Source organism: Manis pentadactyla, chromosome 6, assembly GCF_030020395.1.
Source record: "Manis pentadactyla isolate mManPen7 chromosome 6, mManPen7.hap1, whole genome shotgun sequence".
In the NCBI taxonomy this organism is placed as follows: Eukaryota; Metazoa; Chordata; class Mammalia; order Pholidota; family Manidae; genus Manis; species Manis pentadactyla.
The window spans coordinates 108,724,375-108,748,734 of record NC_080024.1 but is presented as its reverse complement, the minus strand read 5'-3'; the positions used below and the strand labels follow the sequence as shown (position 1 = coordinate 108,748,734).

General features: G+C 42.8%; 1 protein-coding gene across 2 annotated transcripts in view; it reads left to right on the top strand.

Moving 5' to 3' along the window:
- APCDD1 (APC down-regulated 1) overlaps nt 1-14,525 on the top strand; it is a 39,647-nt gene extending 25,122 nt beyond the window's left edge. Inside the window, exons 4-5 of one of the 2 annotated variants that reach the window (XM_057504035.1) lie at nt 10,638-10,959; nt 13,728-14,525. In XM_057504035.1, the coding sequence (XP_057360018.1) occupies nt 10,638-10,959; nt 13,728-14,086 (681 nt within the window). In that variant the 3' untranslated portion in view covers nt 14,087-14,525. The other variant, XM_036880683.2, reaches the window with a different exon arrangement.
- The last annotated feature ends 9,835 nt before the right edge of the window (nt 14,526-24,360 follow it).

Sequence of the window (24,360 nt, the reverse complement as noted above, 5' to 3'; positions counted from 1 at the left end):
ATAGTCTGTAGTTGTAAGATTTTGGAGCGCTACAATTTGCACTTCTCCTAATTCTTGGTTGAGTTCCAACAGTATAGATCCAGTCAAATTTGTTGTTTTACTGTATGCACAGGCCAGCTTAGATATCTCCTTCTTCATTCCCATAGCAAGTCCAGGAACTGGTGGGATGAGTGCATCTACACCTGTAGCAGTGCGCGGATCTTTGTTGGGGTTTTTGATGATCATCTTCTGGCATGAGTCTTCCAGAGAATGCTGATGTGGGAAGTTCTTTTTCATATCGTATCTTAGTTCATTTTCGGGGTAGCCCAATTAGGCTTTGATCCTCTGTATAAACACAAACAGACCGTTTGCCTACACTTTTATATGCCCTTTATACCCTTGTGTAGAACTCATTGGAGGTTACCACACAGGAACTGCCTTTTTTTTTTTTTTTTGGTGTCATTAATCTACGCTTACATGATGAATATTATGTTTACTAGGCTCTCCCCTATAACAGGTCCCCCCTATAAACCCCTTTACAGTCACTGTCCATTAGCATAGCAAATGTTGTAGAATCACTTCTTGCCTTCTCTGTGTTGTACAGCCCTCCCCTTTCTCCCACCCCCCCAGGCATGCTAATCTTAATACCCCCCTTTTTCTCCCCCCCATTATCCCTCCCTACCCACCCATCCTCCCCAGTCCCTTTACCTTTGGTACCTGTTAGTCCATTCTTGAGTTCTGTGATTCTGCTGCTGTTTTGTTCCTTCAGTTTTTCCTTTGTTCTTATATTCCACAGATGAGTGAAATCATTTGGTATTTCTCTTTCTCCGCTTGGCTTGTTTCACCGAGCATAATACCCTCCAGCTCCATCCATGTTGCTGCAAATGGTAGGATTTGCCCTTTTCTTATGGCTGAGTAGTATTCCATTGTGTATATGTACCACCTCTTCTTTATCCATTCATCTATCGATGGACATTTAGGTTGCTTCCAATTCTTGGCTATTGTAAATAGTGCTGCAATAAACATAGGGGTGCATTGGTCTTTCTCATACTTGATTGCTGCATTCTTAGGGTAAATTCCTAGGAGTGCAATTCCTGGGTCAAATGGTAAGTCTGTTTTGAGCATTTTGATGTACCTCCATACTGCTTTCCACAATGGTTGAACTAACTTACATTCCCACCAGCAGTGTAGGAGGGTTCCCCTTTCTCCACAGCCTCGCCAACATTTGTTGTTGTTTGTCTTTTGGATGGCAGCCATCCTTACTGGTGTGAGGTGATACCTCATTGTAGTTTTAATTTGCATTTCTCTGATAATTAACGATGTGGAGCATCTTTACATGTGTCTGTTGGCCATCTGTATTTCTTTTTTGGAGAACTGTCTGTTCAGTTCCTCTGCCCATTTTTTAATTGGGTTATTTGTTTTTTGTTTGTTGAGGCGTGTGAGCTCTTTATATATTCTGGACGTCAAGCCTTTATCGGATGTGTCATTTTCAAATATATTCTCCCATACTGTAGGGTTCCTTTTTGGTCTATTGATGGTGTCTTCTGCTGTACAGAAGCTTTTCAGATTAATATAGTCCCACTTATTCATTTTTGCTGTTGTTTTCCTTGCCCGGGGAGATATGTTCAAGAAGAGGTCACTCATGTTTATGTCTAAGAGGTTTTTGCCTATGTTTTCTTCCAAGAGTTTAATGGTTTCATGACTTACATTCAGGTCTTTGATCCATTTTGAGTTTACTTTTGTATATGGGGTTAGACAATGGTCCAGTTTCATTCTCCTACATGTAGCTGTCCAGTTTTGCCAGCACCACCTGTTGAAGAGACTGTCATTTTGCCATTGTATGTCCATGGCTCCTTTATCAAATATTAATTGACCATATATGTCTGGGTTAATGTCTGGATTCTCTAGTCTGTTCCATTGGTCTGTGGCTCTGCTCTTGTGCCAGTACCAAATTGTCTTGATTACTATGGCTTTATAGTAGAGCTTGAAGTTGGGGAGTGAGATCCCCCCTACTTTATTCTTCTTTCTCAGGATTGCTTTGGCTATTCGGCGTCTTTGGCGTTTCCATATGAATTTTTGAATTATTTGTTCCAGTTCATTGAAGAATGTTGCTGGTAGTTTCATAGGGATTGCATCAAATCTGTATATTGCTTTGGGCAGGATGGCCATTTTGACGATATTAATTCTTCCTAGCCAAGAGCATGGGATGAGTTTCCATCTGTTAGTGTCCCCTTTAATTTCTCTTAAGAGTGACTTGTAGTTTTCAGAGTATAAGTCTTTCACTTCTTTGGTTAGGTTTATTCCTAGGTATTTTATTTTTTTTGATGCAATTGTGAATGGAGTTGTTTTCCTGATTTCTCTTTCTGTTTGTTCATTGCTAGTGTATAGGAAAGCCACAGATTTCTGTGTGTTGATTTTGTATCCTGCAACTTTGCTGTATTCTGATATCAGTTCTAGTAGTTTTGGGGTGGAGTCTTTAGGGTTTTTTATGTACAGTATCATGTCATCTGCAAATAGTGACAGTTTAACTTCTTCTTTACCAATCTGGATTCCTTGTATTTCTTTGTTTCGTCTGATTGCCGTGGCTAGGACCTCCAGTACTATGTTAAATAACAGTGGAGAGAGTGGGCATCCCTGTTTGGTTCCCGATCTCAGAGGAAATGCTTTCAGCTTCTCGCTGTTCAATATAATGTTGGCTGTGGGTTTATCATAGATGGCCTTTATTATGTTGAGGTACTTGCCCTCTATTCCCATTATGCTGAGAGTTTTTATCATGAATGGATGTTGAACTTTGTCAAATGCTTTTTCAGCATCTATGGAGATGATCATGTGGTTTTTGTCTTTCTTTTTTTTGATGTGGTGGATGATGTTGATGGACTTTCGAATGTTCTACCATCCTTGCATCCCTGGGATGAATCCCACTTAGTCATGGTGTATGATCCTTTTGATGTATTTTTGAATTAGTTTGCTAATATTTTGTTGAGTATTTTTGCATCTACGTTCATCAGGGATATTGGTCTGTAGTTTTCTTTTTTGGTGGGGTCTTTGCCTGGTTTTGGTATTAGGGTGATGTTAGCTTCATAGAATGAGTTTGGGAGTATCCCCTCCTCCTCTATTTTTTGGAAAACCTTAAGGAGAATGGGTATTATGTCTTCCCTGTATGTCTGATAAAATTCCGAGGTAAATCCATCTGGCCCGGGGGTTTTGTTCTTTGGTAGTTTTTTGATTACCGCTTCAATTTCGCTGCTGGTAATTGGTCTGTTTAGATTTTCTGTTTCTTTCTGGGTCAGTCTTGGAAGGTTGTATTTTTCTAGGAAGTTGTCCATTTCTCCTAGGTTTCCCAGCTTGTTAGCATATAGGTTTTCATAGTATTCTCTAATAATTCTTTGTATTTCTGTGGGGTCTGTCGTGATTTTTCCTTTCTCTTTTCTGATACTGTTGATTTGTGTTGACTCTCTTTTCTTCTTAATAAGTCTGGTTAGAGGCTTATCTATTTTGTTTATTTTCTCGAAGAACCAGCTCTTGGTTTCATTGATTTTTGCTATTGTTTTATTCTTCTCAATTTTATTTATTTCTTCTCTGATCTTTATTATGTCCCTCCTTCTGCTGACCTTAGGCCTCATTTGTTCCTCTTTTTCCAATTTGGATAATTGTGACATTAGACCATTCATTTGGGATTGTTCTTCCTTTTTTAAATATGCTTGGATTGCTATATACTTTCCTCTTAAGACTGCTTTTGCTGTGTCCCACAGAAGTTGGGGCTAGTGTTGTTGTCATTTGTTTCCATATATTGCTGGATCTCCATTTTTATTTGGTCATTGATCCATTGATTATTTAGGAGCGTGTTGTTAAGCCTCCATGTGTTTGTGAGCCTTTTTGCTTTCTTTGTACAGTTTATTTCTAGTTTTATGCCTTTGTGGTTTGAAAAGTTGGTTGGTAGGATTTCAATCTTTTGGAATTTTCTGAGGCTCTTTTTGTGTCCTAGTATGTGGTCTATTCTGGAGAATGTTCCATGTGCACTTGAGAAGAATGTATATCCTGCTGCTTTTGGATGTAGAGTTCTATAGATGTCTATTAGGTCCATCTGCTCTACTGTGTTGTTCAGTGCTTCCGTGTCCTTACTTATTTTCTGCCTGGTGGATCTATCCTTTGGGGTGAGTGGTGTGTTGAAGTCTCCTAGAATGAATGCATTGCAGTCTATTTCCCCCTTTAGTTCTGTTAGTATTTGTTTCACATATGCTGGTGCTCCTGTGTTGGGTGCATATATATTTAGAATGGTTATATCCTCTTGTTGGACTGAGCCCTTTATCATTATGTAATGTCCTTCTTTATCTCTTGTTACTTTCTTTGTTTTGAAGTCTATTTTGTCTGCTATTAGTACTGCAACCCCTGCTTTCTTCTCGCTGTTGTTTGCCTGAAATATGTTTTCCATCCCTTGACTTTTAGTCTGTACATGTCTTTGCGTTTGAGGTGAGTCTTGTAAGCAGCATATAGATGGGTCTTGCTTTTTTATCCATTCTATTACTCTGTGTCTTTTGATTGGTGCATTCAGTCCATTTACATTTAGGGTGACTATTGAAAGATATGTACTTATTGCCATTACAGGCTTTAAATTCGTGGTTACCAAAGGTTCAAGGTTAGCCTCTTTAGTATCTTACTGCCTAACTTAGCTCGCTTATTGAGCTGTTATATACACTGTCTGGAGATTCTTTTCTTCTCTCCCTTCTTATTCCTCCTCCTCAATTCTTCATATGTTGGGTGTTTTGTGCTGTGCTCTTTCTAGGAGTGCTCCCATCTAGAACAGTCCCTGTAAGGTGTCCTGTGGAGGTGGTTTGTGGGAAGCAAATTCCCTCAGGTTTTGTTTGTCTGGGAATTGTTTAATCCCACCATCATATTTGAATGATAGTCGTGCTGGATACAGTATACTTGTTTCAAGGCCCTTCTGTTTCATTGCATTAAATATATCATGCCATTCTCTTCTGGCCTGTAGGGTTTCTGTCGAGAAGTCTGATGTTAGCCTGATGGGTTTTCCTTTATAGGTGAACTTTTTCTCTCTAGCTGCCTTTAAAACTCTTTCTTTGTCCTTGATCTTTGCCATTTTAATTATTATGTGTCTTGGTGTTGTCCTCCTTGGATCCTTTCTGTTGGGGGTTCTGTGTATTTCCGTGGTCTGTTCGATTATTTCCTCCCCCAGTTTGGGGAAGTTTTTAGCAATTATTTCTTCCAAGATACTTTCCATCCCTTTCCTCTCTCTTCTTCTTCTGGTACCCCTATATACGGATATTGTTCCTTTTGGATTGGTCACACAGTTCTCTTAACATTGTTTCATTCCTGGAGATCCTTTTATCTCTGTCTATGTCAGCTTCTATGCGTTCCTGTTCTCTGGTTTCAATTCCATCAATGGCCTCTTGCATCCTATCCATTCTGCTTATAAACCCTTCCAGAGTTTGTTTCATTTCTGTAATCTCCTTTCTGGCATCTGTGATCTCCCTCCGGACTTCATCCTATATCTCTTGTGTATTTCTCTGCATCTCTGTCAGCATGTTTATGATTCTTATTTTGAATTCTTTTTCAGGAAGACTGGTTAGGTCTGTCTCCTTCTCTGGTGTTGTCTCTGTGATCTTTGTCTGCCTGTAGCTTTGCCTTTTCATCGTGATAGGAATAGTTTGCAGAGCTGGGACGAGTCATGTCTGGAAGAACTTCCCTTCTTGTTGGTTTGTGGCCCTCCTCTCCTGGGAGAACAGCGACCTCTAGTGGCTTGTGCTGCGCAGCTGCATGCAGACAGGGTTTCTGCTTCCTGCCCGGCTGCTATGGAGTTTATCTCCACTTTTGCTGTGGGCGTGGCCTGGCTCGGGCAGCTACTCCAAAATGGTGGAGTCCCTTTGGAGGGGGAGCGGCCTGGAGGCTATTTATCTCCGTAAGGGGCCTCCCTGCTCCCTGCAGCCCAGGGGTTAGGGTGCCCAGAGTTCCCGGATTCCCTACCTCTGGATTAAGTGTCCCGCCCTGCCCCTTTAAGACTTCCAAAAAGCACCCGCCAAAACAAAACAATGACCACGAAAAAAAAATTTTTTTAATTAAAAAAATAAAAATATAAATAAAAAAATGGCTGCTCGTTTTTCTTTATTCTCTGGCGCCAGCCTCAGGCATCTGCTCACCAGTCTTGCTGCCCTGTTTCCCTAGTATTGGGGTCCCTATCCCTTTAAGACTTCCAAAAAGCGCTCGCCAAAACAAAACAGCAAAAAAAAAAAAAAAATTGCCACTCGCTTTTCTTATGTCCTCCGTTGCCAGGCCTCCGGTACCCCTTCACTGTTCTTGATGCCCTGTTTCCCTAGTATCCAGGGCCCTGCGCACGCACTGTGTCTGCGCTCTGGTCTGGATGGCTGGGGCTGGGTGTTCAGCAGTCCTGGGCTCCGTCTCCCTCCCGCTCTGCCTTGAGTAGATATTTCTTAAAAGAAGATGTACAAATAGTGTATTCATGTGAAAAAATACTCAACATCATTAATCATTAAGGAAATTGAAATCAAAACTATAGTGGGATACCACCTCACACCCATTAGGATGCCTTTTATCAAAAAAAAGAGAAAATAACAAGTGTTGGTGAGGAGGTAGAGAAATTGGAACCCTTGTGCAATGTTGGTGTGAATGTAAAATGGTGCAGCTGCTATGGAAACCAGAATGGAGGTTCTTCAAAAAGTTACACATAGAATTACCATATGATCCAGCCATCCGCTTCTGGGTGTGTACCCAAGAGAAATGAAAGCAGGTCTTGAGTAGATTGAATAGCCATGCTCATAGCACAATTATTCACAATAGTCAAAAAGTGGAAGCAATCCAAGTGTCCATGAACAGATGAATGAATAAACAAAATGTGGTCTGTATATACAAAGAAATACTGTACAGCCTCAAAAGGAAGGGAAACTGCGATATTCTCCAACATGGATGAACCTTGAGGACATTATCCTAAGTGAAATAAGCCAGTTGCAGAAGGACAGATACTGTATGATCCACTTCCATGATTTATCCAGAGTAGTCAGATCCACAGAGACAGGGTTGCCAGGGGCTGGGACAGGGAGGAACGGGGAGTTATTGGTGTTGAATCAGGAAGTTTCAATTAGGGAAGATGAATAGGTTCTGGAGGTGGATGGTGGTTATGGTTGCACAACATTGTGAATGTTCTTAGTGCCACTGAACTGTACACAGAATGGTTAAGATGGTAAGCTTATGGTCTATATATTTTACCACAATTTTAAGAAAAATGTGACTAGTTTAGGAATTTGGCAAGACCCATACCTTAGGGCCAGGTTCCTCCCACTTTCTCCCTAGATTCTCACAGACCCAACTGGTTAATGGCAAGCTCCCCAAAATAACCTTGCCTGCTTTTCTCTGCTGCCAAACAGAAATGCTTTAGCCCAGGACTGTCAGTCACCTGAAGTGACCACAGTTCATTTTGGAGCTTGGAACTCCCGCCCCGTTGTTGTTAAAGAAGAGCGCCGTGGCAACACAGACGCCCTCAGTGCTAAGCATGGCGTCTCTCTAGAGCAGCCTAGCCCAGAGAGCTGGCCCCACCTCTCCTCACCCAACCTGTTCGTTTTCTGACCAAAGAGCAGTTGATCCCCAACTTACTCTCACCAGCAGCTCTTGAAAGAATGAAGAGTCCTTATTTTCCCTCCCCTCACACAACCCAAGAACCTTTCAGGAGGGACAGCTCCTAGATGGATATTGGTATTTGAAGAAACAAATAGATCATGTCAGAGATTGAGCCTCACGCCTCCTCAGAATGGCAGAAATGAAGTGGCCACAAGTGGTGTTTTGAAACCCCCAAATCACACATAGCAGCCACATTATGGGGAACGGCAGGAAAGCGAGTGGAGACTGGGTTGGTGCTTGAATAAATGGGCTGTGCAGGACTTGCTCAGTGGGCAGGTGGAGCCGGTAGCAAGCCACCAGCTGAGCTCCAGGTGGGGTGACCCTGCACAGCTCTTTGGGAATTTGGAAGCTGCCTGGTGTGTGCTCCCAGAGGGCCCTCTCTCTTTCCAGTGTGCTTGCTAACAGGCACTGGCACCAGAACACAGCTGTCCTGTCTGAAATCTCAGAGATGGGAATCTGAGTGTGGGCTCCTTTCACTCAGACTGTGTGGGGCTGGGGCAGGGCAGCGGGGACAGCAGGGACAGTTCAATTAAGGGGCTGATCATGATGATGCTTGCTAGCAGTCGGGCTGCTTCCTGAGTGTGAGAGCTGATAGGATATTACAGACATCATATTAACTTTCCATCCCAGACTTAGAGTATCAGAATCCCTTTTCAGGATAAAACATTTGGAACCTCACCTCCACATAGTTTATGAAGAAAATACGTAATGGCACAATTACTGAAGCTGGGTGATGCTTTCTTTTAACTAAATTTGTATTATTCACCCTAAGACATATTTGAAAGATAGTGGCACATATCTCGGGACTCATGCCATTTATTTAATCTTCCTGCCAAGCACTAAGCATGCCCACAACCCCAAACCCTGCTCTGTCATTCTGAGCAACTTCTCCCAGCACTGCTTCTGGGTGCGCTAAGTGGGAACCACCTTAATCTGCTCATTTCTTGTAGCAGTTATGCAGGTAAGTGTAACAATCCCCATTTGATACATGAGGACCTTGAAACATTAATAACTTGAGCACTGTCACTAGCTGCTAAGTCACAGTTGCTGCCTAAAGTGTGGTGCTGGCCCATGGCTCTCAGGACCTGGCCCAACCACCTCTTCTTGTGTAGCTCTGTAAGGCCCAGTGGCTGTGTGTAGGTGTTCCTTCCTCTCTGTTTCCTTGCAGACAGCAGCTCGCTGCTAAGCACAGGCTGCATGGCAGTTTCTCCCTGTGTAGGAGCAAATAGGCCAACAAATGCATCGGGACCCTGGCACTGCAAGAACTCAGGCTTCATCTCACGCTGCAACTGCCCCTTTGATCTTACCGTCTACAAGCCACAATGGTGTCAGCAAAGGAAGCCTCCTCTCCCATAAATTACAACTCTAGGCTCATGTAGTGAACACAGAAAGGTAGTGAGCATTGAGTTTGCTTTGAAGGAGAACAGAGAGGGATGGCAGTTGGAAAGCTGTTCTCCAGCTGTTGGTCTCCTGTTCTCTCTGAGGTAGCTGAGCCTTAACCAAACAACAGCAGGAATATCATGTTGAGCAATGCTGAAAATGAGAAAGCCTCGGAGATTTCGATCTCCGTCTTTAGAAAACAAGTGCGTGCCTGCCCTGAGGGACTGCCTACCAGTGAGCTGCTACACCCCATGGACTAACCCCTGGGCAGGGGAGCACAGGGCCAGTGTCCATGAGCCGCCCAGTGGACACTGAGCAATAATTGTCACCCTCATGCCGTAACACCAACCAGATTTGCATAAGGCATTGAGTGTGGCCATTGTCTGTTAGCCCAGTCAGCTTTATTGTAATACTGTACTGTATGGAATAGAATCGCAGAGAGATGATCCCTACATCCAGGGCAAGGAGTTGGGGGAGGGGGTAGCCCCTTGCTCATAGGCGTCCTGTGACTTAGGTCAAACAGCCAGGCATGGTCAAGGACCCAGCTCCCCTGTCTTCCAGACTTAAGCTATTTTGGTGTGAGCCCTCTGGGCAAACAGCATCTATGTGCTGATTGTCTGTGGCCACTCCTACTCAGAGGAGGTTTACTAAGCCACAAACCTAGGCAGTCCATGTCTCAGAGTCTGCATTAGAGTTAGGAAGCAGACTCAGCAAGGGAGTTGCTCCTGAAAGAGCTGCAGTTATCTTGCACTGATTAAATGGCTTAAAGCTATAAAACAGGAAGCATATTAAGAGCCCATAAAACTTCCAAACCGTGAAGCTAGCAGACACAAATGGATGACAGGTGTGAGTGCCAATTCTCAGTGGCCTCTGATCTTGCCTTCATCTGGGTCTCCTCCTCTATTCTCTCCTTTGAAAGGACCCCTCTCCTTTTTGACAGTAGCCATGCTAATGTCCAAATCTCATTCTTTTTTAAAGATTGAATAATATTTCATTATATGTAAAGACCACAATTTGTTTATCCTTTCATCTGTCCATGTACATTGGGTTGTTTCCCTCTAGGCTACTGTAAATAATCCTGCAGTGTACATGGGTGAACAAATATCTCTTCCAGACCCTGGTTTCAGTTCTTTTGGGTATAAACCAGAAGCAGAATTGCTGCATCAAATGGTAATTCTTCTTCACAGCAGCTGCACCATTTTAATATTCCCACCAGCAATGCACATGGGTTCCACTTTCTCAACATCCTTATCAACACTGCTATTTACTGTTTTTTTGACAGTAGCCATACTAATGGGTGTGAGGTAATACCAGGTTTTCTTTTTGAAATCAAGTGTACAGGACATGTGGTCTTAAAATGTAATAGGCTTCTGAAGAGAGTCCATATCACAGCTGAAATATTTAGGCAAGTCTGTAATGTCAGCCAAATACACATGTGCATTTGGGAACACACTCTCACACCCCTGTCCAGGCTCCAGAACAGGCCTCCAGGTGAGTCGTGGGTGTCCAGTACGAGGGACGCTGGCCTGGCTCCCTTGACCAGTCGCACTGGGTAAGCCCCCTGAGGGAAGCTCATGTACGCTGCTCTCTCATGAAGATAAGTCTCTCCTTGTGTTTGTTTCTCGTTTCAGAACCACGACCACGCCTGCATCGCCTGCCGCATCATCCACCGGTCGGATGAGCACCGCCCACCGCTCCTGCCCCCCAAGGCCGACCTGACTGTGGGCCTGCATGGCGAGTGGGTGAGCCAGCGCTGTGAGGTGCGGCCCGAGGTTCTCTTCCTCACGCGCCACTTCATCTTCCACGACAACAATAACACCTGGGAAGGGCATTACTACCACTACTCTGACCCTATCTGCAAGCACCCCACCTTCACCATCTACGCCAAGGGCCGCTACAGCCGGGGCGTGCACTCCTCCAGGGTCATGGGAGGAACAGAGTTTGTGTTCAAAGGTAGGGCTCCCGCCTCGGGTCCCAGCTTAACGGTTTAGCTGGTGAGAGACAAAGCAATTTTGTGATGTTTAGTTGAGGCAGAGCTTGAAGCAAGGGACCTCTTTTCCATTAGAGATGTTGGGGAAGAGGTCAGGGGTGCTTCTGCTTTGAGGTCATCCTTCCCAGCAGCCTCTGAGCTCCTCTGTGCTTCGAACAGGGCAAACCTGGGTGGAAGGCTCAGCCCGTGGGCTGTGGTGCTGTGCATGGTGTCAGACGTGGCCAGGGCTTATGTCACTAGAATGAGATCTCAGGTTTTCACGAGTTATTTATGTGCAGCTCACAACAGGTACTGAACTGGCCCAGTGATAACGTCACGCTCACTTGCTGCGTGCAGCGCCCCCTCCTGAGCAGACTGTAAAGAACAGGCATTGGCCACACCTCAGGCGCTCAGAGTTGTTTCCGATGCTGCACTTGGCAGGCACTTGAGAAGCTGCCCTGTGCTTGGGGTGGGAGAGTCAGGATACCTAATGATCACCTAAAGGAAGAAGGTAAGGGATGAGATTCGCCAGACTGTTACCAGCAAGGGAGGGCTGATGGTCTCTATTTCTAGAATTTTTTTAGGCTTGCCCATCTACTTAAGATGGAATCACTTCTGCCATGACCAAATAAAAGGGGAATGGCCTAGATACTGGGTGTGAGCCCTTCCAGGATAGTATTATGTGCTTCAGTCTAGTTAATATAGAGGATTTCTGCTAACCTGGAAAACCCTAGGGCATCTTGGCCTTCCTCTTAGCAAGGAAGATTTGCTCCAGGAAGAATGGACCTTTGGTACAGCCGAGAGAACAAATAACTTTGATTCTACCCAAAGCTCTCATGGTAGAACATAGTCTCCTGGGTAGGCCTTCCAAAGCAGTCCTCTGCAAGCACTGGGAATCTTACTTAATATATTTACTCATTTTTCTTGCTTGCAGCCCAATTTATTTTAGTTGCACAATTTATGGACCAGTATTAATTTGCAAGACTACTAACTAGTATAGATGTTCAACACCAAAACTATTTAAAAACCTCAAGTTCTTTTCATAAAAACAAAATTCAAGCTTCTGTTGACTATTTTGTCAATCCCAAGAGTCAGTGTGACCAAAAAGACAAACTGTAGTCTTTGGAGACAGTTTGTGGGATGGTTTGATTTCACATTAATAGGCACAGTCAGCTGCCTTCGGGCTAGGCGTTCAGACGCTAAGTGTAGTAGATTGTTTCCGGTCACACCTGCAGGCTGTTTGGTGTGACTGCCATTGATATCATCATGTTGAACTCTTTGCACCTGAGAATGCTTGTCTACACTCTGCGGTCGGATGGCTGGGTGTGCAGGGCTGTTTTGGAGCAGCCTGGTGCGGGTGGCATGCTGCCAGCCGTGGCTTTGTGGGCTCTCCATCTCACACACTCACTCTCTGAGTCATAGAACTGCCCTCTCTCCACAGTGAATCACATGAAGGTCACCCCCATGGACGTGGCCACAGCCTCCCTCCTCAACGTCTTCAGTGGCAATGAATGCGGGGCTGAGGGCTCCTGGCAGGTGGGCATCCAGCAGGATGTGACCCACACCAACGGCTGCGTGGCGCTAGGAATCAAACTACCTCACACAGAATATGAGATCTTCAAAATGGAGCAGGATGCCCGCGGCCGCTACCTGCTGTTCAACGGCCAGAGGCCCAGTGACGGGTCCAGTCCTGACAGGCCAGACAAGAGAGCCACGTCCTACCAGATGCCCTTGGTCCAGTGTGCTTCTTCTGCTCCCAAAGCTGAGGACTTCTCCGAAGACCACAGGGGGCGCCAGTATGGGAGCCAGGCACCTGGGAGGAGTGCTTGTCCCCTGCTCCTTGTGCTCACCTGCCTTCTGGCTCTGCCGCACTGGAACACTCTCAGATAGAAGCTTTTATAAAAGTTATATTTTTCCAAACCAGGATTCCTTACAATTGACAGATTTTTCTTTGCAAAAAGAAAAGACACTTCTAGTTCTGATGCACTTGAATGCCTGAGAACTGGCGTTCCTTTTCTCCGGCCTCACCCCTCTCTCACAGCCTGAGTCATGAGCAGAGCTGTTTGAAGTTTCTGCTTTGAACTCCGTCCAGTCGGGTGGCTGGCCCGGATGCCTTCACAACAGTAATTGCACTGTAAGACCGCAGAGAGTTTCGGCTAGGGTGTTTGTCAGAGGGAGCAGGGTGAAAGCTAGATCCTCTTCCTTTCTTCTTAATTATTTTTATATTTCTGAATTGAGCTTAGAAGACAGGACTATCAAGCTACAGCTTTTCCTGCCACTATTTGCTTCCTGTCCTCCTTTGGGACTGTTTTACTCTCTGACTTTCACAACCTGGAATTTGTGCAGAGCTGGTTTGGAATAGCAATCAAGAAACCTTTTATTAATAAAAAGAGACTTGTGTGTAGATATGTACATAGGAAAGACACAGGGTTTAGCTTTTGACAACCTTGGCAGCCTTTATGCAAAAAAAAGTAGAAATTCCAAGCTTTCACATATGGAGTGGAAAAGTATCTGTAATTAAAATTTCAAAGTAATTTAAGCTATTGTTTTAACTTGTTGGGGACAAAGACACTGGTTTAAGTGGGTTTCTGGATGGTTGTGGAATGTGTGATGCTTTCTTACTTGCCCAGTAGACAAGGGCTGTCAAGCAAATACCTAAGCAGTCCTGTCGCCAGACAGCAGCAGGGATGCATGGGCTGGGGACAGTGTGTTAAATGCTACGTGAATGATAAAATGCTCATTCATTCCACAGTTTCCTCTTCATGGGAACTTCTTCCTGGCTCATGCATATCTGGTTGGGGTAAGCAGCTGGAGCGTCCGTCTGCCATCTCTGCCTGCTGCTTTCAAAGACAAACAGTCAAGAGACCACACTTCATGTTTAGGGCCTGGCTGCCCAAAGACGGTGCAGTGGGTGGCATTCCAGCTGGGAGCACCAATAGGTCCTGCACTTGTGTGAAACCCAGGCTCTGTGTAAAGTCCCCTTATCCTCAGACGTGGCAGCTTGACTGGGTTTCTGCCCTCCTGTTGCCTTGGCTCTGCCACTGCAGGGTTTCAGGGCAACCTTACACAGAGCCTGTGAGCTTCTTTCTCACACACTGGGAGGGTGCATGAGTCCTGTCCTCCCATTACTTTGGATTATTGAAAATGGCACTATCTGAATGCCACATGTCATTGCCAATAGGGACTGATGTAGGGAAATCTGAGTAACTGAGAGCCTGGATATAACCAAAAGCAGCATGGAAGCCACAGTCAAGGTCATGAGTCCCACTCATGCTTAAGAATGAACTTTATGACAGGCTGTAGCATTCAGTGTGTTGTTAAGTTATGCAGATGTCAAGGAGTAACAAAGTGCTTTATCTTTAGATTTTATTTTAAGTTGTGGTGCATACTAAGGGGGTTTATTCAAAAGAAAATACTAACTTAATGTCTGCCAAGCTTAATAAACAAAGATGTTGAAAATACTTCCATGAAATACATTTTACCTGTGGATCTATTTAACTGATATTAATGCTATCTTCAAAGTATATAATAAAGTTATATGGAAAAACTAGTTCACTGCTAAAGAATACCTCAGTGGTTTACCATAAAAATGATAGATTTATAGTCATTTAATTCACAACCACTCACCTAGACTTAGCTATTCACACTTTTTAAAGTATACTACATACATATATAAGCATACATATATATGTACATATACACATACATGTATGTGCATACATATCCAAATATATAGATATTAATGTACATAATGTATGTTTATGCATATGTCCTAGGGATGACATAAACTCCATGTGGTCATATCACTTTCTGATACACTATATATCATTACAGAGAATGGCCAATATAATTTATTCACAAAATATCAACACAATTAAACATATGCCTGTTCCTTGCTGTGTCACTCACACATATCACATCTAACCTTGGTATGTCATGTTAGCACTAATGAGCACCTCTAAAAGTGAGCTGCCATAATGTAGCCCATGGAGATCTTCATTTTAAGTGATTTTCCATCACCTTGAAGAAATATAGTTATCTACGTTTAAGAATCATTCAGGTTTGAGAGTTAGAAATTTTAACAAGACCAATGCTTTCTCTGAGGAAAATATCCTGGGCAGCAAGCTGATAATGGCCAGGGTCAGAAAGTTGTTCCTTAGGCAATGATAAAATTTGGGTGTGATCTAGGCTTCAAACTTTATACAATCTATGTTGACCTTGGCCTCTAATAAAAGGAGCTTCCTAGAGTCCCACATCACCCAGTACAGAACAAAAGTAGCTTGCTCAGGGTAGGAGCGCATGATGCCCAGCATCTGGCCTTTGGGATGATGTCCACCCTAAATAGCCCAATGCAGTGCCCAGTGCTGGTGGCAGCCCCTGGGGTAACTGCAGTGCTGGGCATGAGGGACCCCTGTTAGAGAGGTGGGTGATGCAGGACATCCTCAGGGCCTCACTCAGCTTACAGAAACAACTGGAATGTAAGACTCATGGCTCCTGGTTGAAGGGAAAGCTTTAATAATGAAAGGGCCATTCTTTATTCCACCGGCTCTTTAAATACATCTTAAAGACAAAGATGACATTCATATCAGTCCACACATTGTGATGTTTTATTTTACAATGATACATCCCATCTCTGTGAGACATACTAGGTACCTGGCAGTGGAATATAGAAGCCAATAGATAGCATCTAACTAGGCATTTCAGGACACTGTCCTCAAAGGGAAATGCTGCAAATCCTGAACTGGATTGTTGGAGAGGGATCTGGGCCCACACTGTCACACAAAACTTTTCTACCCTGCACAGATTTTTCCGGCTTTTTGAGACATCAGATTTCGTGAGTCCAAACATCTTTCATGAATATACATCTAGATCAAGAACAAATAAAGGTAGCTTAATGTTTCCCACTGATTTCTGCATTCATGAGAAAGTACATGAACATTTTCTTACCAGTAAGAGAATTACATGTCCTAAAATACTATAAATTATTCAACTCCTGATGATCCAAGAGTTCTGGCTTCCAAGGTAAACAATTTCTGAATGTACATAGGGCCCCAATTTTGTCACAACCCCATTGCCCTGGTGTTTCACTGGGCAGAAGTAATGCTATCATGAGAAAAACTGGAGAAAGGAAGGTCGCCAACTTCTCCATTGGCTGAGTTGTGCTGAGGTTGACAGCACAATCTCACCCCTCCAGGGGAGACCTAACTGGCACGAAGTTGAATACCACCAAGGGTATGAGACAGGACACATACATCTCCACTCAGCTGCTCAGCACACTGGAAAGCAGATCATGGGATCTGACCAGTGGCCTTCCATTCTAAGAACAAGGCTGTGGTTTCCATGGATTCATTTGGTCTCAGTTTCTGAAACCTGTTGTATAACCTTACCTCCATGACCTCCATGACCTCTGGAACACCACGTGAGCAATTCCATCCCCCTCCATTTAATCAGCCTTGGGGAGCCACTGCATTAGCATCCAGAGGCATGAGAGTTTGGCCCCCAAAACTCCCCTGACCACTACGCCAGCTCAGTCATTCTCCTGAGCTGGAGGAACAGCTGGCAGTTCTGTCTGCCTCTGAGGACCTGCTCCAGCCTACTTCTCACGCAGTTGCTCCCTCTCAAGTGATAGGGAAGCCTGAGGAAGATCCTCAGAAGGCTGAGACTTGCATTTCCCAAGGACCTACACATTTGAGGCCCAGCCTTCTTTCTGTAGCTGATGAGGCAATGTAAGTAGGACAATTGAGAGGCTATGACCTTCAGAAAATCAAGGTTATCATCAACAAGTTGGGGCCACTGTGTATTCAGAGAGTTCATTTACAGAATGTCTTCCTGTCCACTCCATTAGCCTCACTTGTTCTCACAGGCTGGGCCCAGGGTCATCCATCTGCCCTGGAATCAGTTTACATAGATTCAAAAATTGGGAAGTGAAGCTATATTATATCTAGGTTCCAACATAACTTATGTGAAGGGAAATAGCCTTATAGCATTCTTAACTCCTAGCTCCAAAGTAGAGCATTTATAACAGTCTCTGAAAAAGTGTACAGTCTCAGAGCAGAAGAGAATATGTTGCATTATGTAAGAAGCAAGCACATTGGTGGGGTAAACTCGGGCAGGCAACGATTGTATGAAACATAATTGCAACAAGAAGATAGCTCTCCTCCACTATTGCTGCCTTGCTATACCTGAAAATAAAAGGTGCCTTAGTAACACATAGGGCTGGTGTGCACTAAAAGCCCTTTGCAGGAATTAAGCTTTTGAAATGAGTTTTCTTTCTAATATGAAATGGAGAGTACAGCAATACAAGTATTTATAGCCTATTAAAAAGCCATAACATTATAGAGTTCTTTGCCACTTACGTAGCAGGAGATGCAATCAGTATCTAATTCCTATGTACACCTTTATCCATTTTCAGGGCTTTTTCAGCACTGTATGAATGTGAAGATCTTTTTGTTTTTCAATTATATGTATATTTTGTCAGTGTGTAAATCAATTCTTCTTCCCCACTGCATGCTCCAGATTACATTGCCCAAGAAATTTGACCAGTTGTTAACCATGTTCATTAAAAATAAGGCTAGTAAATAGAGGATTAAATTCCTTCGAAACTTCAACCAACTCTAGAGAAAACCTAGAAGATATTCTTAATCTCATGGTATAGATGACAAGAGTGAAAGTCCCTGAGGTTAAGGATTAAGGAGACAGGGAGCTTTTATTGAATTGTTTTCTTTTTTTGTGCCCCAGAATTTCAGCCTGACTTTCCCACCCCAGCAACTATTTATTGGATGCACACTAAATACAGGGCATCAGAATTGGTTCTTTACATACATTATCATGTTCAATAGCTGGTACTTCACAGTTTTGAATTCTTACTGAAAAATCTAGTGATGGTGTGCACTGTGCCGATCCTAACTCCCTACAAACAAGTCTTTTCTTTAAGGACTTATTACCCAGTCTTCCAGAACATGTGGAGGTACAGCAAAGCTTGCAAAGCATGTGTCTAGTCCCTGACTTTGGGAGAGATAAAGGAGAAACTAGTGAGTAGTCAGGCTTTGCTTTCAACTTTGAGAGTGAAACTCCCAATTCCTATTCCCTGGATCAGGTTCATGAAAGCAGAGGGAACCTCTTTTCTCCCAGAAGCCTTCAGGGACTATCCAAACATAACAATGGTGCCTCTTTGAAAGTTGGCAATTTTAACTTCCAAACATCCTTGGTCTGGAGTGATGCTCAGTTCCTCAGCCAGCCTGATGGATTCCTTCCAGATCTTTCCTGTCCAAGGTCTCCAAACCAGTGAGTGAAGGAGCCTTCAGGATGTGCTCCTGCACACACAGCACACACAAGCACACACTTGATATTTCAAGCTCAAATGACAGATGTTTGAGCATCTCAGGTCAAACTGGAGAAAGATTTCATATGCTCAGTGAAACTCCTTAGGAGAATGATGCCATGCAGTGAGAGGGATCTCCTAGGTGGAAGTGTGTGCACTCGTGTCTGTGCTCTTCTGGGCCACCAGGATACTCCAGGGAATTGTTCTAGTACCATACTTTCATCTTGGCCCTGGCTTGTCATACCTTCTGGGTAAAGCCACGTCTGCCTGTGGTTATTAAGTAACTGCGGCCCAGTCACTCAGTCATGTCAGCTCTCCATAATTTCTCCCAACTTTTGCACCCAAGTCAAATGTGCAGCCATTGCGCTTGTCTGTGGGGTGATGGTATCAGCCAGACCATAGTCTGGTCATTTCAGATATACAGGCTTGTCTATGTCTTAAGTATGAAGTGCTCGGGGAAGCAGAGTTGGCTAAGAGGAAAATCTGGGAGAAGGCCTCCATGGTAAGTTGTGCTGGATGTTTTCCATTGGTCTTTCCAGATCCACTCCCTCCCCTGCCCCACCTGCTTTCCCACACTGGTGGGCGCCCTTGACTTCTGCCTTCCAACTGAGTTCAGCTAACGGGCATAGGCAGGTGATCCTGGCTCTGGCAGGAGGACAGAGGTGGAGGTATTTATCCCCCGACTATGGGTCACTGGAGGTGAGCTGCCAGAGCCACAACTTCTGTCAGACAACCCTTTCCAGATAGTTGCCCTCTCTGAGGTACAGTAACCTCTATCCCCCTGCCCCTTCAAGCCTAGAGGTTAAATGCTTCCCTCCCTCCATTGTTCCAATCCCTGAAGTACTGCACTAGACCATGTTATTGTCTCTAAAATTTTGATACATACTTTTTTTTTTGTAGATAATTATTTTTTATTGAAGGGTAGTTGACACACAGTATTACATTAGTTTCAGGTGTACAACATAGTGATTCAACATTTATATACATGACAATTCTAGGTACCAGCTATCACCATACCAAGCTGTTACAATATCTTGACTATATTCATTACTTCCCGGTTACTTATTATTTTACCATTGGAAGTGTGTACTTTTCTTTTTTCTTTTTTTTTTTTTGTGAGGGCATCTCTCATATTTATTGACCAAATGGTTGTTAACAACAATAAAATTCTGTATAGGGGAGTCAATGCTCAATGCACAATCATTAATCCACCCCAAGCCTAATTTTCATCAGTCTCCAATCTTCTGAGGCATAACAAACAAGTTCTTACATGGAGAACAAATTTTTACATAGTGAATAAGTTCTTACATGGTGAACAGAACAAGGGCAGCCATCACAGAAACCTTCGGTTTTGCTCATGCATTATGAACAATAAAGAGTCAGTTCAAATATGAATACTCATTTGATTTTTATACTTGATTTATATGTGGATACCACATTTCTCTCTTTATTATTATTATTTTTAATAAAATGCTGAAGTGGTAGGTAGATACAAGATAAAGATAGAAAACATAGTTTAGTGTTGTAAGAGAGCAAATGTAGATGATCAGGTGTGTGCCTGTAGACTATGTGTTCATCCAAGCTACACAAGGGCAATAAAACATCCATGTATGCAGAAGATTTCTTTCAGAACAGGGGGGGTGAGGTTCTAAGCCTCACCTCTGTTGATCCCCAATTTCTCACCTGATGGCCCCCCTGCAACTGTGCCTGTCTTAGGTTGTTCCTCCCTTGAGGAATCTTACCCGTCTCTGGCTAACCAGTCATCTTCCGGGGCCATACAGGGAAATGTGAAGTTGGTAAGTGAGAGAGAAGCCTTATTGTTTGAAATGGTTAGCTTTTTATTTCTTTGCATATTTATGCCCTGTAGCTTCTATGTCCAGCATTTGTCTTGAGGTATCTTTACCACTTGGAAGAATTATGATACTCAGTATATTTGATATGAGGCATGAATTCTATTTAAGGGTTGTAATTAGGAAGGAAGAAGAAAAGCTATAGAAGTAGCAGGTGGAAGAAAACATGGGAAGATTGATTATTTCTTTGACATATCTTCTTGTAGAGTAACTTCAGCATGTATAGGTTTTAAGCTACTACTTAAATTGCGCACACACATTAACATAATAGGAGTATAGTTACATAACCAAAGCATACCTGTAATTATCAGCCATCTCCAGTGAAACCAAGAAAACCAGTTAGGCACCTTAGGCATTTGTGAAAACTTATCTATGATATGGTGGATATTGTCCAACTGAACTTGAACAGTCTGAGAGAAATCAGACAAATTAAAACAACCCATTCCTGGGGAATGTTCACATCCCTTATGTTCTTTTAACAGTAAATAGTCTGTAGTTGTAAGATTTTGGAGCGCTACAAATTGCACTTCTCCTAATTCTTGGTTGAGTTCCAACAGTATAGATCCAGTCAAATTTGTTGTTTTACTGTATGCACAGGCCAGCTTAGATATCTCCTTCTTCATTCCCATGGCAAGTCCAGGAACTGGTGGGATGAGTGCATCTACAGCTGTAGCAGTGCGTGGATCTTTGTTGGGGTTTTTTGATGATCATGTTCTGGCATGAGTCTTCCAGAGAGTGCTGATGTTGGAAGTTCTTTTTCATATCGTATCTTAGTTCATTTTCGGGGTAGCCCAATTAGGCTTTGATCCTCTGTATAAACACAAACAGACCCTTTGCCTACACTTTTATATGCCCTTTATACCCTTGTGCAGAACTCATTGGAGGTCTCCACACAGGAACTGCCTTTTTTTTTTTTGGTGTCATTAATCTATGCTTACATAATGAATATTATGTTTACTAGGCTCTCCCCTATACCAGGACCCCCCTATAAACCCCTTTACAGCCACTGTCCATTAGCATAGCAAATGTTGTAGAATCACTACTTGCCTTCTCTGTGTTGTTCAGCCCTCCCCTTTCTCCCAACCCCCATGCATGCTAATCTTAATACCCCCCTTTTTCTCCCCCCCTTATCCCTCCCTACCCACCCATCCTCCCCAGTCCCTTTACCTTTGGTACCTGTTAGTCCATTCTTGAGTTCTGGGATTCTGCTGCTGTTTTGTTCCTTCAGTTTTTCCTTTGTTCTTATATTCCACAGATGAGTGAAATCATTTGGTATTTCTCTTTCTCTGCTTGGCTTGTTTCACTGAGCACAATACCCTCTAGCTCCATCCATGTTGCTGCAAATGGTAGGATTTGCCCTTTTCTTATGGCTGAGTAGTATTCCATTGTGTATATGTACCACCTCTTCTTTATCCATTCATCTATCGATGGACATTTAGGTTGCTTCCAATTCTTGGCTATTGTAAATAGTGCTGCGATAAACATAGGGGTGCATTGGTCTTTCTCATACTTGATTGCTGCATTCTTAGGGTAAATTCCTAGGAGTGCAATTCCTGGGTCAAATGGTAAGTCTGTTTTGAGCATTTTGGTGTACGTCCATACTGCTTTCCGCAATGGTTGAACTAACTTACATTCCCACCAGCAGTGTAGGAGGGTTCCCCTTTCTCCACAGCCTCGCCAACATTTGTTGTTGTTTGTCTTTTGGATGGCAGCCATCCTTACTGGTGTGAGGTGATACCTCATTGTAGTTTTAATTTGCATTTCTCTGATAATTAACGATGTGGAGCATCTTTACATGTGTCTGTTGGCCATCTGTATTTCTTTTTTGGAGAACTGTCTGTTCAGTTCCTCTGCCCATTTTTTAATTGGGTTATTTGTTTTTTGTTTGTTGAGGCGTGTGAGCTCTTTATATATTCTGGACGTCAAGCCTTTATCGGATGTGTCATTTTCAAATATATTCTCCCATACTGTAGGGTTCCTTTTTGGTCTATTGATGGTGTCTTCTGCTGTACAGAAGCTTTTCAGCTTAATGTAATCCCACTTATTCATTTTTGCTGTTGTTTTCCTTGCCCGGGGAGATATGTTCAAGAAGAGGTCACTCATGTTTATGTCTAAGAGGTTTTTGCCTATGTTTTCTTCCAAGAGTTTAATGGTTTCATGACTTACATTCAGGTCTTTGATCCACTTTGAGTTTACTTTTGTATATGGGGTTAGACAATGGTCCAGTTTCATTCTCCTACATGTAGCTGTCCAGTTTTGCCAGCACCACCTGTTGAAGAGACTGTCATTTTGCCATTGTATGTCCATGGCTCCTTTATCAAATATTAATTGACCATATATGTCTGGGTTAATGTCTGGATTCTCTAGTCTGTTCCATTGGTCTGTGGCTCTGCTCTTGTGCCAGTACCAAATTGTCTTGATTACTATGGCTTTATAGTAGAGCTTGAAGTTGGGGAGTGAGATCCCCCCTACTTTATTCTTCTTTCTCAGGATTGCTTTGGCTATTCGGCGTCTTTGGCGTTTCCATATGAATTTTTGAATTATTTGTTCCAGTTCATTGAAGAATGTTGCTGGTAGTTTCATAGGGATTGCATCAAATCTGTATATTGCTTTGGGCAGGATGGCCATTTTGACGATATTAATTCTTCCTAGCCAAGAGCATGGGATGAGTTTCCATCTGTTAGTGTCCCCTTTAATTTCTCTTAAGAGTGACTTGTAGTTTTCAGAGTATAAGTCTTTCACTTCTTTGGTTAGGTTTATTCCTAGGTATTTTATTTTTTTTTATGCAATTGTGAATGGAGTTGTTTTCCTGATTTCTCTTTCTGTTGGTTCATTGTTAGTGTACAGAAAAGCCACAGATTTCTGTGTGTTGATTTTGTATCCTGCAACTTTGCTGTATTCCGATATCAGTTCTAGTAGTTTTGGGGTGGAGTCTTTAGGGTTTTTTATGTACAGTATCATGTCATCTGCAAATAGTGACAGTTTAACTTCTTCTTTACCAATCTGGATTCCTTGTATTTCTTTGTTTCGTCTGATTGCCGTGGCTAGGACCTCCAGTACTATGTTAAATAACAGTGGAGAGAGTGGGCATCCCTGTCTAGTTCCCGATCTCAGAGGAAATGCTTTCAGCTTCTCGCTGTTCAATATAATGTTGGCTGTGGGTTTTTCATAGATGGCCTTTATTATGTTGAGGTACTTGCCCTCTATTCCCATTTTGCTGAGAGTTTTTATCATGAATGGATGTTGAACTTTGTCAAATGCTTTTTCAGCATCTATGGAGATGATCATGTGGTTTTTGTCTTTCTTTTTGTTGATGTGGTGGATGATGTTGATGGACTTTAGAACGTTGTACCATCCTTGTATTCCTTGGATGGATCCCACTTGGTCATGGTGTATGATCCTTTTGATGTATTTTTGAATTCGGTTTGCTAATATTTTGTTGAGTATTTTTGCATCTACGTTCATCAGGGATATTGGTCTGTAGTTTTCTTTTTTGGTGGGGTCTTTGCCTGGTTTTGGTATTAGGGTGATGTTAGCTTCATAGAATGAGTTTGGGAGTATCCCCTCCTCCTCTATTTTTTGGAAAACTCTAAGGAGAATGGGTATTATGTCTTCCCTGTATGTCTGATAAAATTCCGAGGTAAATCCATCTGGCCCGGGGGTTTTGTTATTTGGTAGTTTTTTGATTACCGCTTCAATTTCGCTGCTGGTAATTGGTCTGTTTAGATTTTCTGTTTCTTTCTGGGTCAGTCTTGGAAGGTTGTATTTTTCTAGGAAGTTGTCCATTTCTCCTAGGTTTCCCAGCTTGTTAGCATATAGGTTTTCATAGTATTCTCTAATAATTCTTTGTATTTCTGTGGGGTCCGTAGTGATTTTTCCTTTCTCGTTTCTGATACTGTTGATTTGTGTTGACTCTCTTTTCTTCTTAATAAGTCTGTCTAGAGGCTTATCTATTTTGTTTATTTTCTCGAAGAACCAGCTCTTGGTTTCATTGATTTTTGCTATTGTTTTATTCTTCTCAATTTTATTTATTTCTTCTCTGATCTTTATTATGTCCCTCCTTCTGCTGACCTTAGGCCTCATTTGTTCCTCTTTTTCCAATTTCAATAATTGTGACATTAATCCATTCATTTGGGATTGTTCTTCCTTTTTTAAATATGCTTGGACTGCTATATACTTTCCTCTTAAGATTGCTTTTGCTGCCTCCCACAGAA